Consider the following 20,744-nt stretch of genomic DNA (forward strand, 5'->3'; position numbering starts at 1 on the left):
GTTTAAAGGGATCCAGCAGCCTGTTATTCCACATCTCCTGCTTGTTTCTTTATTAGAAGCCTGGAAGTAAAATCCCCTGAATGCAGCTCTTATAGCAGTGCAAACTTTTAACTGTGAAGCTCCTTGACAACAGTTTATCATTTCTTCTTGTCCACCAAGAGAAAGTTGATCCACCTCGTACTTGGCAACTTCAGTAGGTCCAAAGGAAGTTAGCTGAAATATTATTTACTTTCTTATAAAGTTACAAAGTTACTGTTTTCAATCAGTGGATGAGCAGCAGCTGCGTGCTTACGTCGTTAACGTCCTTTGGCGTGCAGGTAAGCCTAAGCCCCGCCCCTCTCTTCACGTTGTTGTTTCTTTGCTGACCACCTTGTTTGTAAAGTTGTGCTCACTGAAAATAACAGCAACTTTTCTCCACTTGAAGCTCTCAAATGTCTTAATAATGAAGTGTGATTTTTTAAAGTCATTTTTTTTTTATCACGTTTGGAGAAAAAATTGTGATATTTTGTAACATTTAATTTTGTTGTGAAAAATATGTTAAAGTTAAAATCACTGTTTAATCAAATTGCTAAATATAAATATAAATGTTATATCTAAATGCTAAATATAAATTTTAAATATAAATGTTAAATCTAATGCAAATGTTAAATGTAAATCAAAATGTTAAATCAAAATAAAAAAGTTAAATCTAAATGTTAAATGTAAATCTAAATGTTAAATCTAAATGCAAATGTTAAATATAAATGTTACATATAAATCGAAATGATACATGTTAATTCTAAATCAAAATGTTAAATCTAAATGCAAATGTTAAATATAAATGTTAAATATAAATCGAAATGTTACATGCTAAATCCAAAGGTTATATATAAATACAAATTCTAAATATAAATGTTTGGTATAAATCTAAATTTTAATTATAAATGCAAATGTAAAATATAAATATAAATGTTACATGTTAAATATAAATGTAAGCATTAAATATAAATATAAATGTTAAATATAAATTCTAAATATACAGGTTAAATATAATTGTCAATGTTAAATATAAATTCTAAATATGCATGTTAAATATAAATTATAAATATAAATGTTGAATCTAAATGTTAAATACAAATCTAAATGTTAAATATTTATGTTAAATGTTGCTCTGAGATCCTTCATATTTAGCTTAAATGCAAATTCACGCTGTTGCCTAGCGGAAGTACCAAAATAAAAGCATCATAAAGTGAACAGACTTAGCAATACCAATTTAGCTTGTCCGTGCCATAGACCGAGTCAGTAGCCTACTGTCTCTGAGCGTTGTGAAATCTCTTAATGGCCTCCAAAACTGCCTTCCCAACATTTCCTGCTAAATCAGTGCACATTATAGACGGCGGGCAGTCCGGCTCGTACTGACAGTCTATGGTTGGGATATCTGCATCGTTTTATGAAACTTTTATTTTGGTACTAGGCGGCAGTGTGAATTTGCAGATAAGCTAAATATTTAGGATTGCAGAGCAACATTCAACATTTAGATTTAGCATTTATATTTAACATTTATATTTATCATTTAACATTTAGATTTAACCGTGATTTTATCTTAAATATATTTGTCACAACAAAAATAAAGTGAAAAAAATTACAAATATTGCTCTAAATGTGATGAAAAAGGCACTTTTAAGAATTCATACTACGTTTTTATGACGTTTTGCAGCTAAACGTGTATTTGAGCTAAAACTGCCCCAGCCTTGCAAAACACTGGGACAAACGGATGAACTATTCTGCTTTTGATGGACTCAAACAAATGAGATGGCAGGGCTTGAAATCATAGGGTTTAAACTATTAGTTCAATACGGCCAGTCAGGTCAAAGTTTTCGGCACATTGTATACATCAAGTTGTCTTAAACTCCTTTTCAGCATTCTTTCTGGTTTCTGGTTCCAACCCACACAGTAGCGTTACGCATGCCCCCCAACTCACTCTCTATTGACAACCAAAAGTGTTGACCCCAAAAATCTCTTTTCAATTTTTAGAAATTCTTAATAGCTGCCAACAAGCACAAAGCACGCTTTTACAATGCCATAGAATAAAGCCTATTCATTTCTGTTTCAGGTTGAAACACCACAGCATGCAAAAGTGAGACATTCTGTGCTGACGTGAGTCCATATAAAGACTACTTTTTGGGCGTGTTGTTTACTCCAAACATCATGATGTGTTTTTCAAAGGCTTCTTTCTTCCAAAGGTCTCAAGGTACACATTTCACCAGACAATCTTGCTTTTAAGGTCAAGTACAAAGAAATGAAAGTCTGATTCAAATTTCTCTGTTGTTGTTGAAGGTAACTTGCAGTTGTTGTTGCCAGCAAGGTAATTTTCTCAAATTTCAGGACACAGGGGTACATTTTCTTATTCTGGACAGACATCATAAAGTGTTTAAACTTTCAGTTTCTATCACACTATAAAGAAACAATTTGGACATCCATGAAAGCAGCCAAGCATTCAGCTGAGCTTCAGATACAACAATTTTCAAGGTAATAGTGGTCACAAATTTTATAATATTCTCCTGCATTAGCTCCGTTTTTGTTTGCATGTCAACAGACACTAATACAAAACCATTTTAAAGGCATTTAGAGAGGCACAACAAGATCAATTCAGCCATTTCCCAAAAGTCTAATGTCGTGTTGCCCTTTCTCTTCAGTTCCATTGAGCTGCCGCTTAGCTCAGACACAGAAGTTGCATTAAAATGCAATGATAATTGAAGAATCTCCCAGGTGACTGGCCCTGCAGAGGAAGCACTCTCCGTGTAATCCCAGCCCACATCCTGTTGTGATAATGTTTCAGACCTTGGCAGGGACAACAGAGCACGCTGTGGGGAGAAGAGGAGAGGGCAAAGGAGGTGAAGAAAATTAACCTTAAACCTGAGGACCAAAGCTTCTAATTTTGATTTAAAACTCAGTCATTAATTATTAATTTATGTATTTTCATTGATGACCCACACTGCCTGTTATCCTTTATCCTGTTTACTTTAATACGTGATAGATTTAAATTATAGACACACATTAAATCAATCAATCTTTTTTTATGTAGTGCCAAATCACAACAAACGTTATCTCAAGGAGCTTTTACAAACAGCAGGTCTAGACCAATCTCTATGTTAAATTATTAAGACCCAACATCAAGACAGGATAAGATCTAGTCCCATCTTCCGGTTCTCTCAGTCTGATCTCATCTTAATCCACCATGAGCAGAGCACTTTGCAGCATTTAGCAAGTTACAGTGGCAAGGACAAACTTCCTTTAACAGGCAGAAACCTCCAGCAGGACCAGACTCATGTTAGACACACATCTGCTGAGACCGAGTTTGAGAGAGGGATAGAGAGAGATGAAGAGAGAGAGGTAATGGCGATGAGCCGGATAGTAGTAGTTGTAGCAGCTGGAGTCTGGCAGAGATCCAGCAGAACCTTACGAGACAAGGGAGCTCCGGGACTCCAGAAAGGTCTATGGTTAGTAACTTTAATGGGACAGGAAGAGTTAAAGTAAGAGACAGGCAGAGAGAGGAGAGAGTGGGATAGACAGGATCCCAGTGTGTCAGTTCACCTGGCAGTCTAAGCCTATAGCAGCATAACTAAGAACTGGTCCAAGCCTGAGCCAGCTCTAACTATAAGCTTTATCAAAAAGGAAAGTTTGAAGCCTACTCTTAAAAGTAGAGAGGATGTCTGCCTCCCGGACCCTGACTGGTAGATGATTCCAAAGGAGAGGTGCCTGATAACTGAAGGTTCGACTGACTGTACTACTTTTAGTTTTGTTTTAGATGTCATGCTAATGTTTGTACTAGCTAATGTGAAGGACTGATATTTATTTATATTTACACATTTAATAACAGTCTGTGCTGTACAAGGTCAACCCATGTCTCTATTTGTATAATCATGCATCCTTGGAAATCCAGTAAATAACCATGCAGAATTATGTCTGCCTACTCAAAGCTGCAAAACAGATACAGGTCTAGGATAAAGAAGGACAGATCAGAGATTGGGAGGGGGTAGAGGTCACATGTTATAGGCTTTTTTGAAGAGGAAGGTTTTGAGTTGATTTTTAAATGACTGAAGAGAGTCAGAGTTGTGGATGTTTGGAGGGAGAGAGTTCCAGAGAGTTGAGACAGCGATGGCAAAGTCTCTGTCCCCCAAATACAGTGCTTGGTCTTAGTGATGGGGCACAGAAAGGTTGGTATCTGAGGATTTGAGGCGGCAAGATGTGGAGGTGAGTCAGGCATGAGGGGGGGAGGTTATTGAGGGCTCTGTAGATGATGGGCAGGATCTTGAAGTGGATTCGGTGCTGCATGGGGAGGATATAAAGGATGCTGTTGCAGTCGTCCAGTTAGGAGGTTATGAAGGCGTGGATGAGTGAAGTAAATGTCATAAAGTAATTTAATTCTCCTGTTTTATTTACTTATTGAAAAGAAATGCAACAGGTTTGTCAGATGGTGCCAAAATCAGAGCCAGAGTTAAATCTAGAAAGATTGTACCCCCCAAAAATGATCTTTTTTTTTTCTTTCTCTTTGTAGAAAACAAAAAACAAACAGAGAGCTAAGTGAGTATAATTCTAGTGTGCTTAACCATCTGAATAGAATATGTAACCCAAATATGAGGAGCTGCTTCTATAGATTAAGAGGAGACTCTAGCCTCTCCGGCTGCCTTTTATACCGTCCACAAAGGAGCACTGTAGGCAAACCCTCCAGCTAATGATGTCAGATTTGAGTAGCATGACCCTAATGATTCACTAATGCAGTCTGCAGCCAGTATAACATTACAAATGAAGCTCTCGCTCATTGTGTAAAATAGGCAGTATAATACAGTACACAATGAACTAAGCAGACACGTATCAGGTGTATACAGGGATGAGGATGGAGTCAGACTGAAGCTGACTAGCTGATAGATTGTCTGTTTTGTGCATTTAACGGACATTCATGTTTCATTAGTGTCAAGATTGGATTTAAGCAGCAAGAAGAGGGTGAAGAATTGACATGTTTATTTATGTTTGCCTTTATTCTACCTGTTTAATGTGAGGACGTTACTTTTCATGATTTTAAATCATAGAAACAGTAGTAATGAATGAACAAATGCTCAAATTGTGCCATCTTTATCAGCATATCTGCACTTATAAGCAGAATTTATAGAATATGATACACATGTAGAACGTTTTATGCAAGCTTTCAAATAACCCTAATGCTCTAAAGCATAATGTCTATAATAAATACCATAAAATCAAATAAGTTTAAACATAAACCTGTGTGTAGGAACACGCTGAGCAGCAGCAAATTACACACTCCAAGAGCACTTTTGTTTCTGCACAAAATCCATCAGAAATAATGCTCACACACACTCACACACACACTCTTTCATTAACAACGCAGTCACATTTAGGCCCAAGTGTTCCCAGAGAGGTTTTCGCTGTAAGATATGCAAATACAACATCTCTGTGTGAAAGTATTCAGAATTTATCTTGTACGCTGTTCAGAGTGAAAGTCCAAAGCTCTTGGTTTTCAATTCAAAATTCTATCTGCAAAATAATGGAAAAGAGATTAGCTGTTGATGTTGCTGCTGCTGTTGATAGCAGTAATGATAGTGGATGTAATTGAAAACTGAGTATTCCTCGCAGCATCACATCACTCCTCCGCTGGACTGGACCCAGGGGAACCGACAAATGGGAAATATGGGAAACAACTGCTTCATGTGAAAGCAAATCAGATTGTCATCTCTGTCCATTTCCTTCAGTTTACCATCCCCAGTCTGCAGCCCAGTACAAAGCTATCACCCCACCACCACAACCACCGCCTCAACCACCACCACCACCACAACCCCAGCAACCAAATGATGCAGTAACATGCAGAGCTACAGCAGCACCTACTGGTCGCTTTGCATGCATGCAGTAGGTCTTTTCCTCAGCTCTGATAGGTGATGTATACTGTACATAGAAACACTTGGAACAAATATAATAAGTGCATTTCATTGCTGTGCTGTTGTGTTTGCTGTTGTAAACTCTTACTTTTTCTCTTTTTTGCAGCTCATGCAGAGGAACGACTAACATTAGGTTCAATCAGTAGAGGCTTTGAGCATCTTAAAAATCAAACACCAAAAAAAAGTTGGAAAATGTATGTTTCAATCAAAACAAATCAAATTAAAACTAAAACAATTCAATTCAATTCGAAAATAAAAAAATAAATAGTGCAATAATAAATTAAAGTTTAATTTAAAAACAATGATATCAAATTGATTTAATTAAATTAAATAATTAAATAATTAAATTCGAAAATAAAAAATAAATAAACAATAATAAATTAAAGTTTAATTTAAAACAATGAAATCAAATTGATTTAATTAAATTGAATAATAAAATAATTGAATTAGAAAATAAAATGAATAGTGTGATGGAATTCAGCAACAAACTGGACACTGGACACAGAAGACTCAGGAGACTCGGACGGCTTACGTTGAAATAGTTTATGTAGAACTTGATCAAGGAGAAATAACATAACAGTACACAGGCAGGAGAGTGCAGTGCAATGCCAAGTCAGTTCTGACAGACAAAACCCTTGGCATGGTATTTATTCCCTCTGAAGACGACACTAAAGTTAGATAACCATGTTTGGACAATAGGAGCACAACAAGTAGGAAGAAGACCTGTGCTCTAGTTCTGGAGACAGTGAGTCGGCCATAACACATAGATAAAGACAGGAGCAGGGGGAGAGACCTGGACTACTACCCTGACACTATCTCGCCCGTCACAGACGACATAGGAAACAAGTTACTCTAAACATGACATTTAGACTGAAAGAATACAATAGTTAAACATTCTTAGATACATATATATAAGACTATGAAAATTCCACAACAAATAGGACAATAATAAATTAAAATAAATTGAAAAAATAAATTGAAAAATAAAAATAGCAAATATTTGTACAAATTATGAATTTCCTACTACTCAAGATTTGGGTCAAACAGATACTCCTGAAAGAAAAAACCCACAACAGAAAAAATTACATTTGTATGTTGAAGCTGTTAAGTCCCCAGGCTAAAAGCCCTGGTCTAATCGGTAAATCAGCATGTGCAACAAACCCCGTTTATGAAATAAAGATGTTGAGCACCAATCAGTGTTCAAGTGCGCCACTCTTCAGTTTCAAGTTCAATTAGCAAACATGCAGGGATAGTGAAGCACTGTTTTCCTCCAATTACAGGCAGAGCTGAGGTCACAGGAACACGTGAACTCAGCGAGTTAAACTTAGCAGGGAACAGAAACCCGCAACCCGCAACCCGCAGAGAGGTCAGGTAAATATCAAACAGTGCATAAAGGGGAACAAAAGCTTTTGCACATAAATAATCAAAGAGCTCACTGTGAATGTTACAACATCACCTGCATCCATACAGGCGTGATTAGGAGTCTTTTTCCATAGCTTTCTTCAGAGCCAGACTTGTTTATCTCTTTATCAAATTGCTTAACCCTGTAAAGCCTGAACCATCAAATAATTGCCAGAAAATTCAAATTCTTGGAAAATTGAGTGTTTATTGGACCTTCAGACAATTAAAAAAAAAAAGAAATTAAATAGCAATTTTCATATATGAGTTTTAATTTGTATCATATTTGATACATCAGGCAACTTGGTGGAATTTTTTCACACAAAGTTTCTTCTTTTTTAAACAAACTTAAACATATGGAAACAAAATGTTTAGCCTATTAAACTTTGAGTTTCCTTCATTTTTTCCACAATGTAATTGCAAACATAGAAATTATTTTTTTTCCATATTGCAGCAAAAACAAAAAAACAAATTTATTGTATATTTCTTCTCTGAATTGTTCAATTTTTGGTGGAAATCAATGAACAAAAGACAATTATTTACTAGGGAGCCAGAGCAACATTCAACTAGTCATCAATCATCCTGATACAGCAGGTTTCATATATAAAAATACAATATATGTTATAAATATCTCAATTTCTCCTCTAAATATACCTAATGATGTCATTTAAATTTGTTCTTACATAATGGAAAGACTGTATGTTGCTTCATGGAATGCATAATGTATGAAATTTAATAAGATTATCATTGACAGGTCTGAAAATAAATGACATTATGTACCTGCTGTATCACTTTGGATACACACATTTTCAACACTGTTTGACTATAAATTAAGTTATGAAATATTAATTAGTTTTACATTGTATCAATCCAGTAACTTCCTCTTGAAGTTTCAGTAACAATTTGAACGTTTTTTCATCCAAACATTTTAAAAGTTGTCAAAAAAATCCCTTGAATTGAAAAACCTTGAGTGGGTCTCTGATCCACAGCTGCCATGTTGGATGTCTCAGGTGACGTCCTTCTGGTGCATAAATTACTCACACCTGGTGGATTATCCGTGCTCTGCATGTATCTGATTGTAAACATCAGGTTTTTTCGGGAGGTCTCAAAAACGGGTGTATCAAATATGATACGCTTGGCATTATAGTGTAATTTCAGATCACTGATGACACTCTTACCGCCATCTGCTAAAATGAACCAGAGGACTGAGGGTTTAAGCAAAAAGATAATCCTTGTTGAAGAAATGTCATTACCAGAAGCAGCAGGAAATTATATTGTAATTTCCTGTTTAAGATAATAAGTCCTGTGAAGATTATTGATTCCCATAATGTCCTTTGTGCTAATAGGCCTCTCATTAAATCCTCTACAGTGTCCTTCACCTCCGCACCTCATTTTACTTTAAAATCCTCTGATTCCATCACTGCCCTTGCCCCCCATATCCTGCACCTCCTTGGGCATTTGGCAGGAAATTGGATTGGAGAAGCATGTGCTGTAATACAAGATGAGGCCTTCCTATCACTCTCTTATTATTTCAAATGTGAGGGGGATAAATAGAAAAGAAAACAATTTATTTATTTCATAGACAAATGCATGTATGAAAATGACATCGGCACAGGCTGTTCTTAACATTAATAAAAAAAGAGAGAGAGAGGAGAACTGCTCTTACACTGTCAGAGTTTGCATATGCAATATCAGGCTGCTGCTATCTGTACAGGGAAGGAAGGGGAATGTAAGGATACAAAGAAATAAAGATAGGCGCAGAGTGTTCAGCTGTACCTGAAGCATTTCCCTTAACACATTTGCTATTTAAGTGCTCATCACCCTCTGAAGTTAATGGGTTACACAGAGCCTTTTATGATTCAGTTGCAGTAATGGTAGCTGTGAGATCACACAAGAACTCTGAATCAACAGGAATACAGGAACTAAGTACAGAAAGCACAGCTGAATGTGCAGGAACAACAACAGGATGCTGCAGGATGGAAATGTATTAACTCAAATGTCAGAAAATATGAAAAAGGCTTCTTTCAAGGATCAAAGTGATAACCTACAGTGTATGCAGACAGGGCAATTAGGCTTTAACAATACAACTGAGGATCCCAGGTCATGTGATTGGAGGGACATGACCCTCCCTCTTCCTGCACCAGTGAACACACAGGGAACGAGCATTAAAATTGTGAAATCTTACAAGTACCCGAGTGTTCACCCGAACAATAAACTTGACTGATCAGACAGTTCAAATGCTCTCTACAAGAAGGGACAAAGTATCTGCTCAGAAGACTCTGGTCTTTTGGTTTAGAGGAGGCTCTTCTGAAGTCTTTCTTTGACTCTACAAGTGAAGGAAATATGTTAGTTTAGCAAAATGCAGTGTGTAGTATGCAAGGTTCACCAAGGTAAAGAACTATACAATGTGCAAGATACATATCCAAATTACTGGAATAATATACTCCGACATAAATAAATTAAATATAAAAACCCAAAACAATCAGAATACTTATGAGACTCTTAATTCGAAAGTATTACGTCAACCTAAAATCCAAAAACTGGGGATCAGCCCATCCAAGCTGAGGCATCTGATTTTTCTCAATGCCAACCTGCACTGAGGACATTAATAATGTTTTCTTGAGTTTGGTTCTGGTTTTGCTTGCTTGAGTTTGGTTCTTGTTTCTGTTAACTTGAGTTGGTTCTGGTTCTGTTTCCTTGAGTTTGGTCCTGGTTCTGTTTGCTTGAGTTTGGTTCTGGTTCTGTTTGCTTGAGTTTAGTTCTGGTTCTGGTTCTGTTTGCTTGACTTGGTTCTGGTTCTGTTTACTTGAGTTTGGTTCTGGTTCTGTTAGCTTGAGTTTGGTTCTGGTTTTGTTTGCTTGAATTGGTTCTGGTTCTGGTTGCTTGAGTTGGTTCTGGTTAGGTTTGCTTGAGTTTGGTTCTTGTGCTGTTCTAACCCTAACCCTAACCCTAACCCTAACCCTAACCCTAACCCTAATCTAAACCCTTATCCTAATCTGAACCCTAACCATAACCCTTACCCTAATCATAACCCTAACCCTAACCCTAACCCTAATCCTAACCCTAACCTATTCATAACCCTAACCCTTTCGGCTCTGAGCCGATGCTTTACAGTGAATCAGAAGAGCCGGCCCGCATCGAGAGAGAGCCGGCTCCCAGTTTTTTCCTTTCGCTACTTAGAACTCACAGTGCTCAGCCCCAGCTCTGCTCACAGCAGAACTTTGTTTTGATTGGTGAGTATGTAGACCATGCGGCCAATCGCATATGAGGATATAGGATACAGGTGATGGAGGGGAGGCTGTGTATCGTGGCTACATCTGTTCGTTCCGGGAGAGTCTTCTCGAAGACCGGGCAAATACTCACTGAGAGGGGGAAATTGGATCAGCCCATCCAAGCTGAGACATCTGATTTTTCTCAATGCCAACCTGCACTGAAGACATTAATAATGTTTGCTCGAGTTTGGTTCTGGTTCTGTTTCCTTGAGTTCAGTTCTGGTTCTGTTTGCTTGAGTTTGGTTCTGGTTCTGTTTTCTTGTGTTTGGTTCTGGTTCTGGTTCTGTTTGCTAGAGTTCGGTTCTGGTTCTGGTTCTGGTTCTGTTTGCTTCAGTTATGTTCTGGTTCTGTTTGCTTCAGTTGGCTCTGGTTCTGTTTCCTTGAGTTTGGTTCTCGTTCTGTTAGCTTGAGTTTGGTTCTCGTTCTGTTTGCTTGAATTGGTTCTGGTTCTGTTAGCCTGAGTTTGGTACTGGTTCTGGTTGCTTGAGTTGGTTTTGGTTCGGTTTGTTTTATTTGGTTCTGGCTCTGTTTACTTGAGTTTGGTTCTGGTTTTGACTTGGTTCTGTTCTGGTTCTGTTTGCTTGAGTTGGTGAAATAAACATCTGAAATGAATGAAATAAACAATAATCTCTGTCATGTAAAACTATTGTATTTATAATTGGGTTTTTCAAATGTACATTAAAAGAAGCTTTAACATGAATTTTCATTAAAAAACTAGTGAGTTATCCTCATTGAACCATGATCTGTGAGGATTAAAGAACACCATTGCACTAAATATTGATTTAAATGGTTAGTACTGGAATTAATAATGAGAAAATAAAAAATGTCTATTTGGATTTTTTTGAGTTCTGACACTTCTGGATAATTCAACATGCCCCGGATCAAGTTGATCCATGAACATTATTGCTGTCCCTAAGAAACAAACTTAACAGGAGGGTTAATACAATTAAATTCACCCTAAACTGTGGGTACCAGGGGTTTGAAAGGAGGGGCCCTTTTTTTAAGTTATCGCCCCTGCCCTTAAAACAGTAGGACTACGCCACTGTAGGTGCTTGAGTAAACATGTTCTGTCTGCAAACTCTGTGTGCAGTCCATTTGAGGGTCTCTGAACACGGTGTCGTACTCCAGCAGGTCACCAGGGGGATATGAGGCATTGCATCCGGTCGGTTACACTCGGTTGCACTCGGTTCCACTCGGTTTCGTTTCTCTGCAGAAAGTTTGCATGAAGTATTGGAGTGGGCGGGGTTTCTTCTCCCTTTTAGCCAATGAGCAGAATGTGAGTGATGGAAAGTTTGATACAGAAGTGTCTGCTCATGAAGTGGACATCAATTAGCGGGACACTCTCTCCGGTGAGGAGCTGCGCACAGGTGACTCAACAAACACAGGTACGAGTTCACATGTTACGCGTTTCCTCTTCTTGTTAGAATTCATTTGATGAGTTTGGATGTGGTTTCTGTCGTGCTTTCGGCTTCCGTGGTGCACATCATCAGTGTGTCTTCTCTCTTCTTCATTAGAGTCTTTGCTCGTTCAGAAGTTAAAGATGGAGTGGCGCCAGCAGACCAGTGTCAGCTGTGCAGACGCCTTCACTGAGGCTCAACGTTGGATTGAGGTATACACTCCTCCTTCACCTCTTTTACATTATCTTCACAGGTTCAGAAATGAGAGGCTATTAGTGTTTCTTCCTCTTGTAATGTGAAAGTAACCATGAAGATCCAGTCCCTTTTTAATGAACCCTCCTGTGGAGACATGTCTCCTATTAGCAAGTGGCATTGGCAGCCACCTCAGCCATGAAACATCTCTTGTCCATTGTTTGTATCATCAGGTCTTTCACTTGTTAGAAACAGCTCATGTCCAGGAACCAAACTGAGGAACATTCTGACTTATCTTGAGTTAAAATGCAAAAATCACCTTGATAAGACTCAGGTGAGTGTCTGCCTGCGGACACAGAGCACACTCTGTGAGGATCTGTTAGTGGTGGTGCAGATAAAAGATGATTTGACTGCAGGACTCAGAGCTTCACGTGGAGAACAGGCAGATATAATTATGTAATGTTTTAAAGGAAACACTCTCAGGTCTGTTCTTCAGTTCCTGTCCCCCTTGCTAGGCTTGCTCATGTGTCTATCTGTGATCAGTCAGCTCCCTGCACACATGCTGTGGTTAATGTGATCAGTGCATGGTGTAGACAGGTTGTTCTATGCTCACATTGTGAAGGGAGGATTTGGTTTTCTAGCGAAAGCAGGGTCCTGCTTCCTCATGTCCAAACACAGACGCAGCTGCAATCCTTAAACCAGAACTGATGAGTACAACTTGTAGACTGCATGAGCTGAATGTTGACCAACTCTAAATGGGACCATTAATGTCGATTGTGTCTGAGTGGATCATTATGAGAATTCTGTCCAGGGCTCTCTTGGCGGCGAGCCTGTGCCAATTTTACTCCTTTATTTTCCTGCTCTGACAGATGAAAGGTTGGATGAACACTGATGAGGTCTGTGTTTTTGTGTGTTGGGAGAGAGGCAAGGCAGGCTGCTTTTAAGGTAATTCTAAATGGTGTCATAAGCTTTTCCTTGTGCCAGGCAAAATTGGGAATGTGTTAGCACTAATATTCACTGTTACAGATTGCAGGGTAATAAGCACCTGTGTATAAAAACATCCACAAATGGTTGCTGTTTATCATTAGTGCAGTACTGATAGCAAATGTGCATTTTTCTCAATACCTACTTTACTGTGGTTGTAATAAAAATGGTTTGGCCTCTTTTGCATTAAGTAAACAGGTTACTTAGTGTTTGTGTGCAAAGCTTGAAAAATAGTCTGCATGGGTTTCAGTAGAGTGCTCCTTCTAAATGTAATATTTGTTTATCTTATTGAACTAGACCTCCACTTATTTTTTTCTATTGTCACTTAATCCATCAGTTGATCTGTACTTTTTCAAGTGGTTTCAAACTCCTAAAGGCTCAAAGTGACACGTATAAAAGTCTTGTTTTATCCAATCACCACATAATATAGTTAAGTATATGATATCAAAATAAATCTGTGCACAACAGGGTCAAGGCCAAAAAAAAAATACTGGCTGGCTGTGATCTTTGGCCCCTCAGGCCGCACTGCATTAAAAGCAGACATGACTCTGTAGTGGAAGTCACTGGATGAGCTCAAATTGACTTCCAAAAGCTATTGTGAACACAGTTCCATTGCTTCCACAAATGCAGGTTAAAGCTTATTTAATTATGGTTTATTTGTTAGGAGAACAACCATCCCATGCTAGTATCATAGTGTTTGCAGCGAATGCTAACTTGCAACACCTGTCCCTAGAAGAGCTTTTGAGAGAATAAAATATTAAAAACAGTAGTTCAAAATAAGAAAGTAAGATGTGTTAAGTACAGCTAGATACAGTAAAACACAAATTTGGCAGTGGCAAAACATGCAAAGAATCAGACATGAGTGCAGGTTTGTTGCTGAATTAATCAGGATTTGGTGACTCTCTTAAATGCAAATTTTGTAACAAGTCCAGGATTTTACTCCTTTTTAGGAAGGCTGCTCTGGTGGGTCTGCTGCAGCTCTGTAGTCTCTTTATGTATTTGTTGAAAGGTAGAGGGGGAAGTCCATTAAAGAGGACAATATGCTGTGATACAGAAATGTCAGCGACTTCTCAGGGCCTGAGTCACTTTAAGGGGAAGTGGGAAACTGTCCTGTGGTCTGATAAATCAAAATTTGACTTTGTTTTTGGAAATCATGGATGCTGCTCCCTCCCTTTCTAGCATCCTCTGATGGTGTCAGGGTTTTGTGTAAGTGCCCATAGCATGGGTAGTTAAAACATCTGGGGAGGCAACATTAATGCTAAATAACACAAGTTTTGATGCAACATATGCTGCCATCCAGACGATGCCTTTTTCAAGGCAGACCTACATAGTTTTGATGTCTTCAGTATTAATCTACAGTGTTTCAAATAGTTAAAATAAATACAAACCCTTGAATGAGAATGTGTTCCCAAACTTTTGACGGATACTGTATTTCAGCAATACAGTGCAAAACCACATTCTGCACATATTACAACACTAAGGCTCAGTAGTAGAAGAGTCTAGGTGCTAGACCAGCCTGTCTGCATTCCAGACTTTTTACCCCTTCAAAACAGTTGATGAATCAGGAAATGAAGAGTATGAACCCAAACCTATATTGGGTATGAATGAGACAAAATGTCTCTTAAAATTCCAGAAACTAGTGGCTTCTGTTGGCTAACTTTTACAGTGTTGTCCCAACTTTTTTGAAAACTTGTTGCTGGTGTCAAGTATAAAAATTAGCATACATTTTCTGTAAAATGTTTTTCAGTTTCAAAATGTCATATGTTGTCTTTGCACTCATTTTCTTTAAAGTTATATTTTTGGGCATTTTCACTGTTTTAATGGAAAGAACAAATGGAGAGAGACAGGAAATGTGGAGAGCAGAGAGTGGGGGAAGACATGCAGCAAATGGTCGAACCTGCGACCGCTGCAATGAGGACTGTAGCCTCTGTACATGGTGCACACGCTTAGACAGCTAGTCCAACAGAGCCCCCCTTGCCCTATTTTTAATTTAAGATTCAAGAAAGCTTTTTTGCCAAGTGAGCTCGCACACACAAGGAATTTGACATGGTGATTGAAACATAAATACATAAAAGGCCATGAATATAGAAACCAAAATGTCCCATTCTAAATAAAAATCCGATCTGTACAAGAAGTATAAAAGTATTATTAAAAGACATAAATGAATATGCCTAAGCCAGAATGCAGATGAACATTATAAATAATAAATAAGGTTATAGATTAAACATATGTTTGGAGGATTTGCAAACCTTAAAATGTTAATAAAAACAGAATTTGATGAAGTGTCCCAACTGTTTTGAATTGGGGTTGTGGTTGAAGATTGGTTCATTAAAACACTGCATCATCTTTAAATTGTATATCACTTTCACAAGTTCATGCAGAAACCAGGTGATTAAGCTCATTACACTGATCATATTTCAGATAATTTCCTTGTTGATTCTTTTGGGAAACAAATGAAGCTGTATCACTTAAAAGACATTAATTTGAAGTCTCTTAAATCTTCAGTGTCAAAAGAAGCATATATTAACTGAAATGACAAAGTGAAGTTTTGTAAAGTAGACCACATGTTGTGTTTTGCTGTGTTGACCCTGGTGCTGCATTGTTTGTCTGATTCGCTGTGAAGCATTCGTTCCATGCCCGCTGCCCAGATCTACCAAGAACGAATAGGGATGGTGGATTCCTGGGGGGACTAATTAGTGAGAAGAATGGCCTTTTGGGGCCCTGTGTTCGTTGTGGAGCCGAACTGTAATAGCCCCATTTTTATGGCCTCATTACAGAGCCCTCTTGCCTTGTGCTTGCCTCTGCCTTGTTAATTCATTTAGGTGTTGTATTCTTTGATTCGCCCAAAAACATATTTTGGATTGTTACGTGGGAGTGTTTGTCCTCATACATTCTTTTAATGGCCCATTGGTTTGCTTGATAGATGTTCTGTGTTTATTTTTACATGGAGAACAGTTGAGCCTAGTCATTGTGGAGATGTTAGAGTATTCATCAGTTGTTTAGGCTAATTGTATTTATAGCTCAGCCTTCAGGAGTTTGGGGCTGATTTATACCAGATTTGCCAACAGTAATCTGTTTATAACACATCCAAATTCATTTAGCCTTCACCTTATCATCCTGCAAAACATTAAACAGCAGGTTGTCATCATTATAAGTTATGTTTACATCTACTTCCTGATTACATTCCTTTTTGCATAGCCTGGAATTGAATAATTTATGATTGCTGTGTGATTATTTTGCTGTCTTGTTGTGTATGGGGCGCAGTTTGTAAAGTTGTGCACACTGAAAAATAACAGCTACAATTATCCACATTTGGCTCCAAAACGTCATAAAAATGTAGAGTGAATTTTGAAGTCACTTTTTTTTTATCACATTTAGAGGAATATATATGTTTTTTTTTCACAATTAATTTTGTTGTGAAAAATATACAAGTTAGCAACATTTCTCCACATGGATGGACTGTTATTTTCGATGTGCACATAGCTGTGTGTGCATGTACAAGAAGAATGTCCACAAAGTTTCAGCTCAGTCTTGAGATTTTAAAATTCATGAGCCCAGTCTTGCTTGTACATCTTCCTCAGTCAGTTATTCAGTATATTTCCAGTTCACCCCAGCGTCTCAGCCAGCAGGGCGAGCTTTAACATGACTCTACCACTGTCTGCCTTAAGCCAGCTTCACTGACAGTCATCACTGGAGCGTCGGAGCAGTCAGCAGACTGGAGCAATGTGTTTGGAAAGTTTGCAGCATATCATAAACTTTCATTCCTCTGATACTGCCCCTCTCTCTATCACATCAGCCCCCATTCTTTGTTCATCCGACATTGTTGTGGACATTGTGACAGCCCTCATGCTCATGCTGAATTGTTTTGTTGGTGTTTTTAGGAAGTGACCGGTAAATCCTTTGGTTGTAACGACTTCCGGGGCGCCTTAGAGAACGGAGTCCTGCTGTGCGAGTAAGTAATGACGCTCAAACATGGTTGTTTCTTTTCATGCTTTATGTTAGGGATAATGTATGGTTGGCACACAGCAGGGTCTTGCTTCTGCCAGCCGTACATTATTCTACTTATTACCTGGCTACTAATTTAAGATACAAACACGTTGTCAAATAAAAGTACTCCCAGTGATTCCATGTTGATGGATTATTATCTGCCTGTTGTGGTCGATTTAACATGAAACTGACCTCATTCAGCTCTCCTTCTTCTCTGAGCTCTGCGGTTCACACACCTTTAAAAATAAACAAGGCAAATGTCACAACTTTGAACCCTGCTGCTATCATCACCACCGCTCATGGTTTAAGTTTCTCTCACCTGCTCCGCTCTTTGCTAATAATGCTGAACAGGATCCAATATGAAAATGTCTGTGTTGTTTAGCTAAGCAGCAACCTCCAGCCACGACAGTTGAAGCCAATGCAGAGGTATTAAAAATTGTAGTTCATCAAGTGTCCGCTTGAGGCAGCCTCCGGAAGTACCACATGCACACAAATTCAAAAAAGCCGATCTTTACAGCAGAAATACACGTTTACATCCTGGTACAGAAAATGAGTGTAGTCTGGGCAGCTCATTTCTCTATCGGCACACATTGTACGGGGGGTGAATTTTTTTCATAACGTGGGCAATTTCAAAGATATTATAATTAGGAGTCTTCCAAAGAGAGGCACAGCTGACTTGACTGACAGGGAACACTGTATCTGTTAGCTAGGAGGCTCAGAGCCCGCCTCTTTACGTCACAATCGCTCGACAGAAGTTATGTTGAGTTCAACATTTCCAATATGGCTGCTGCAGACGATTGTCTTCAAAACAGCGCTTCAGAAACAGATGGGTGACGTCACGGATACTACGTCCATTATTTACGCAGTCTGTGTTTAGCCTGCCGATTTAGCATGCTAACTGAAGCTCACGTTTTAGCAACATTGTTTTGATGCTAACGTAAGCTAACAGTTTTACCTCACCTTACGGTCTATGGTGTCAACAAGCAGAAGCTAAATGTGCCAGAACTCTTTTCCATAGATTGATTTGACATGACGTGTGATCAGTTTGTCTCTGGTGTTGCTCATGTTCGTGAAAGTTAATAACCGTAGTCAAGGGGTTTCGACCAATCAGAATCAAACATATTGCACAACAGGAAGATCAGTGAGAGAGCTGGGTAACAATTAGAGATCATTTAAGTGAAGCTTATTTATCTTGCTAACTTGTAACAGATTGTTCAGCTTCATGTCTTTTGGATGTGTTAAAATACTGGATTTGTTTTCTTTGTTTTCTTTGTTTTGTCACAGTTTGATCAATCAGTTGAAACCTGGAATCATTAAGAGGGTGAACAGGCTTTCTACTCCCATCGCTGGCCTGGTGAGTGCTCTTAAAGTCCTGTATATATAAAGTCCTGAAGGCAAATGTAATGTGATTGTTTCTGTGTATAAAACCATTACATAAGAGAATAAGATGGCACCTGCTAGCCAGGAAGTTTTGACACGCATTGTGGTTTCCTGTTAAAGGCTGTGAGAGACAGTGTGACAATCCTGCTGCTGAATATGTAAAGGCTTCTTTTTTTTTCTTTTATCGGTCATGAATGCAAATGTTGATTTTTAGTTTGGGCTGCTGGCTGTGTTTGGAAGGCGCCACACAAGTATAATTGCCTAAACTGCCCAGAGCAAGGGCAGGTAGAGATCAATTGCAGCCTCTCATCAGAGGGCAATAAATATACGAAGCCCTAACAGTGGGTGCTGGAGTTATGGGGGATGGGTGGTGTGAGAGGCAGCAGAGAATCAGCAGTTATGTGAAAGCCTAAAGGACCATGCTGCTGTCTTTTTTGCATGTTTGAACCTATGCAATAATACTTCAATATTAGTGCTGACACTGAACAACTGTGTTTGTTTCTATGTGGATTTTCTATCGCTTGCAAAAGTGCAGGCTTTTTGTTGTTTGTCCTTAACATTAAACATTATGCAATTTAAAAAAAAAAAGTAAATTTTCTGTTCATATTAATTGTTGCACAGAATATTTAACAAGTTTGAACCAGGACAAAGTTATAATCAGTGTTTTTTCTTTTCTTAAAACTAAAAACAAGGCTTTTATTTTTGTATCACTTTTGTTGACATCCTGCAGTTTGCCTCTTTGCCACTAGAGCATGCCAACAAATTATCCAGGTGACCCTCCTGTTTCAGAGAGAGAGCACACATTTGTGTTAAAATCCATTAAAAACACTGCTAACAATAAAGTATAAGCCAAAATTGATGCACTAAAGCAGCTGTCTGGGTTTAAATTATATGTCATGTCCTGGACTTAGATTCTTTCTGATCACTTCTACTTAGCTAGCTGCTAACAGAGCTAGAGCAGGCAGGTGTTTTTCCTCAAGGTAGATATCTTTTAAATGAGCGTAATGTCACAGCAGAGCAGGTTTAATAATTACAGACAACATTTACACACCTACATTTGATGATCATTGGTGACACCTGATTAAATCTGCTGCAAAAGGTTGCTAACTTCGACATGTCAATTCGCATTGAATGCAGTAAAGAAACCTCATCTTGCAGTCTTGGAACAAAAGTAGGAGGAGTACTATGTATCAACCAATCTCATTTCACAATGTCTGAAATTTTTTTAAAGCTTTAGCATACTTGTGGATAATAATTGATAAATCTGTTAGTATCAAATACCTAAAGGGCTTCTTTACACTCGGCTCTCATTTTGTTGTCTGTGTCATCTTAAACCTCCAGGATAATGTGAGTGTCTTTCTCAAAGCCTGCGGGAAACTGGGGCTAAATGTCTCTCAGCTGTTTCATCCAGGAGACCTGCAGGACCTATCCACTCGTGCTACACTCAGGTCAGTTTTTTTCTCTCTAGATGCGTCTCTAGAGACTTAAACATTTTAATCAGGAAATTCCAGTCAATCAAAGTCCCAACATCAAGACAGGATAAGATCCAGTCCCATTTTACAGATAAGACTCAGTCTGATCTCATCTTAATCCACCATGAGCAGAGCACTTTGCAGCATTTAGCAAGTTACAGTGGCAAGGACAAACTTCCTTTAACAGGCAGACACCTCCAGCAGGACCAGACTCATGTTAGACACATATCTGCTGAGACCGAGAGAGGGATAGAGGGGGGTGAAGAGAGAGAGAGATGACAGTGATGATATAGATAGTTGTAGTTGTAGCAGCTGGAGTCTGGTACGTCCACAGCAGCAGAGATCCAGAGGAACCTACGAGACAAAGGAGCTCAGGGACTCCAGAAAGGTCCATGGTTAGTAACTTTAATGAGACAGGAAGAGTTAAAGTTAGTGATGGAGAGGTGAGACAGGATCCCAGTGTGTTAGTCTAAGACTATAGCAGCATAACTAAGAGCTTTCTCGATCAGAAAGGGGATTCTAAGTGTTTTAAGATTACAGCTGCTTCTTGTTTAACACATTATCAGTCGACAAACACTTTAAAATACATATCCAGAATGTGTGTAATATTCGCTCTGTATCGTCTGTGTCTGGGCCCATTTAAGGTGTTTCTGTTGTAACACCTGTGCTAATAAAAGGTTTACAGTTTGTGGATGACTTTCACAGCTGCTTTGCATTTATGAAGATATTAAC

The 20,744-nt window shown here is 38.4% G+C and overlaps 1 protein-coding gene across 3 annotated transcripts in view; it reads left to right on the plus strand.

Moving 5' to 3' along the window:
- The first annotated feature begins 11,789 nt into the window (after positions 1-11,789).
- The window catches only part of lmo7b (LIM domain 7b), a 41,550-nt gene continuing 32,595 nt past the window's right edge, over positions 11,790-20,744 (plus strand). For 2 of the 3 annotated variants that reach the window (XM_034679765.1, XM_034679768.1), the window contains exons 1-5: positions 11,850-11,985; positions 12,115-12,209; positions 17,055-17,125; positions 18,445-18,514; positions 19,882-19,988. In XM_034679765.1, the coding sequence (XP_034535656.1) occupies positions 12,141-12,209; positions 17,055-17,125; positions 18,445-18,514; positions 19,882-19,988 (317 nt within the window). In that variant the 5' untranslated portion in view covers positions 11,850-11,985; positions 12,115-12,140. Of the gene's footprint in view, positions 11,986-12,114; positions 12,210-17,054; positions 17,126-18,444; positions 18,515-19,881; positions 19,989-20,744 lie in introns of all 3 variants that reach the window. The other variant, XM_034679766.1, reaches the window with a different exon arrangement.

This window comes from Notolabrus celidotus, chromosome 3 (genome assembly GCF_009762535.1).
Source record: "Notolabrus celidotus isolate fNotCel1 chromosome 3, fNotCel1.pri, whole genome shotgun sequence".
Taxonomy (NCBI): domain Eukaryota; kingdom Metazoa; phylum Chordata; class Actinopteri; order Labriformes; family Labridae; genus Notolabrus; species Notolabrus celidotus.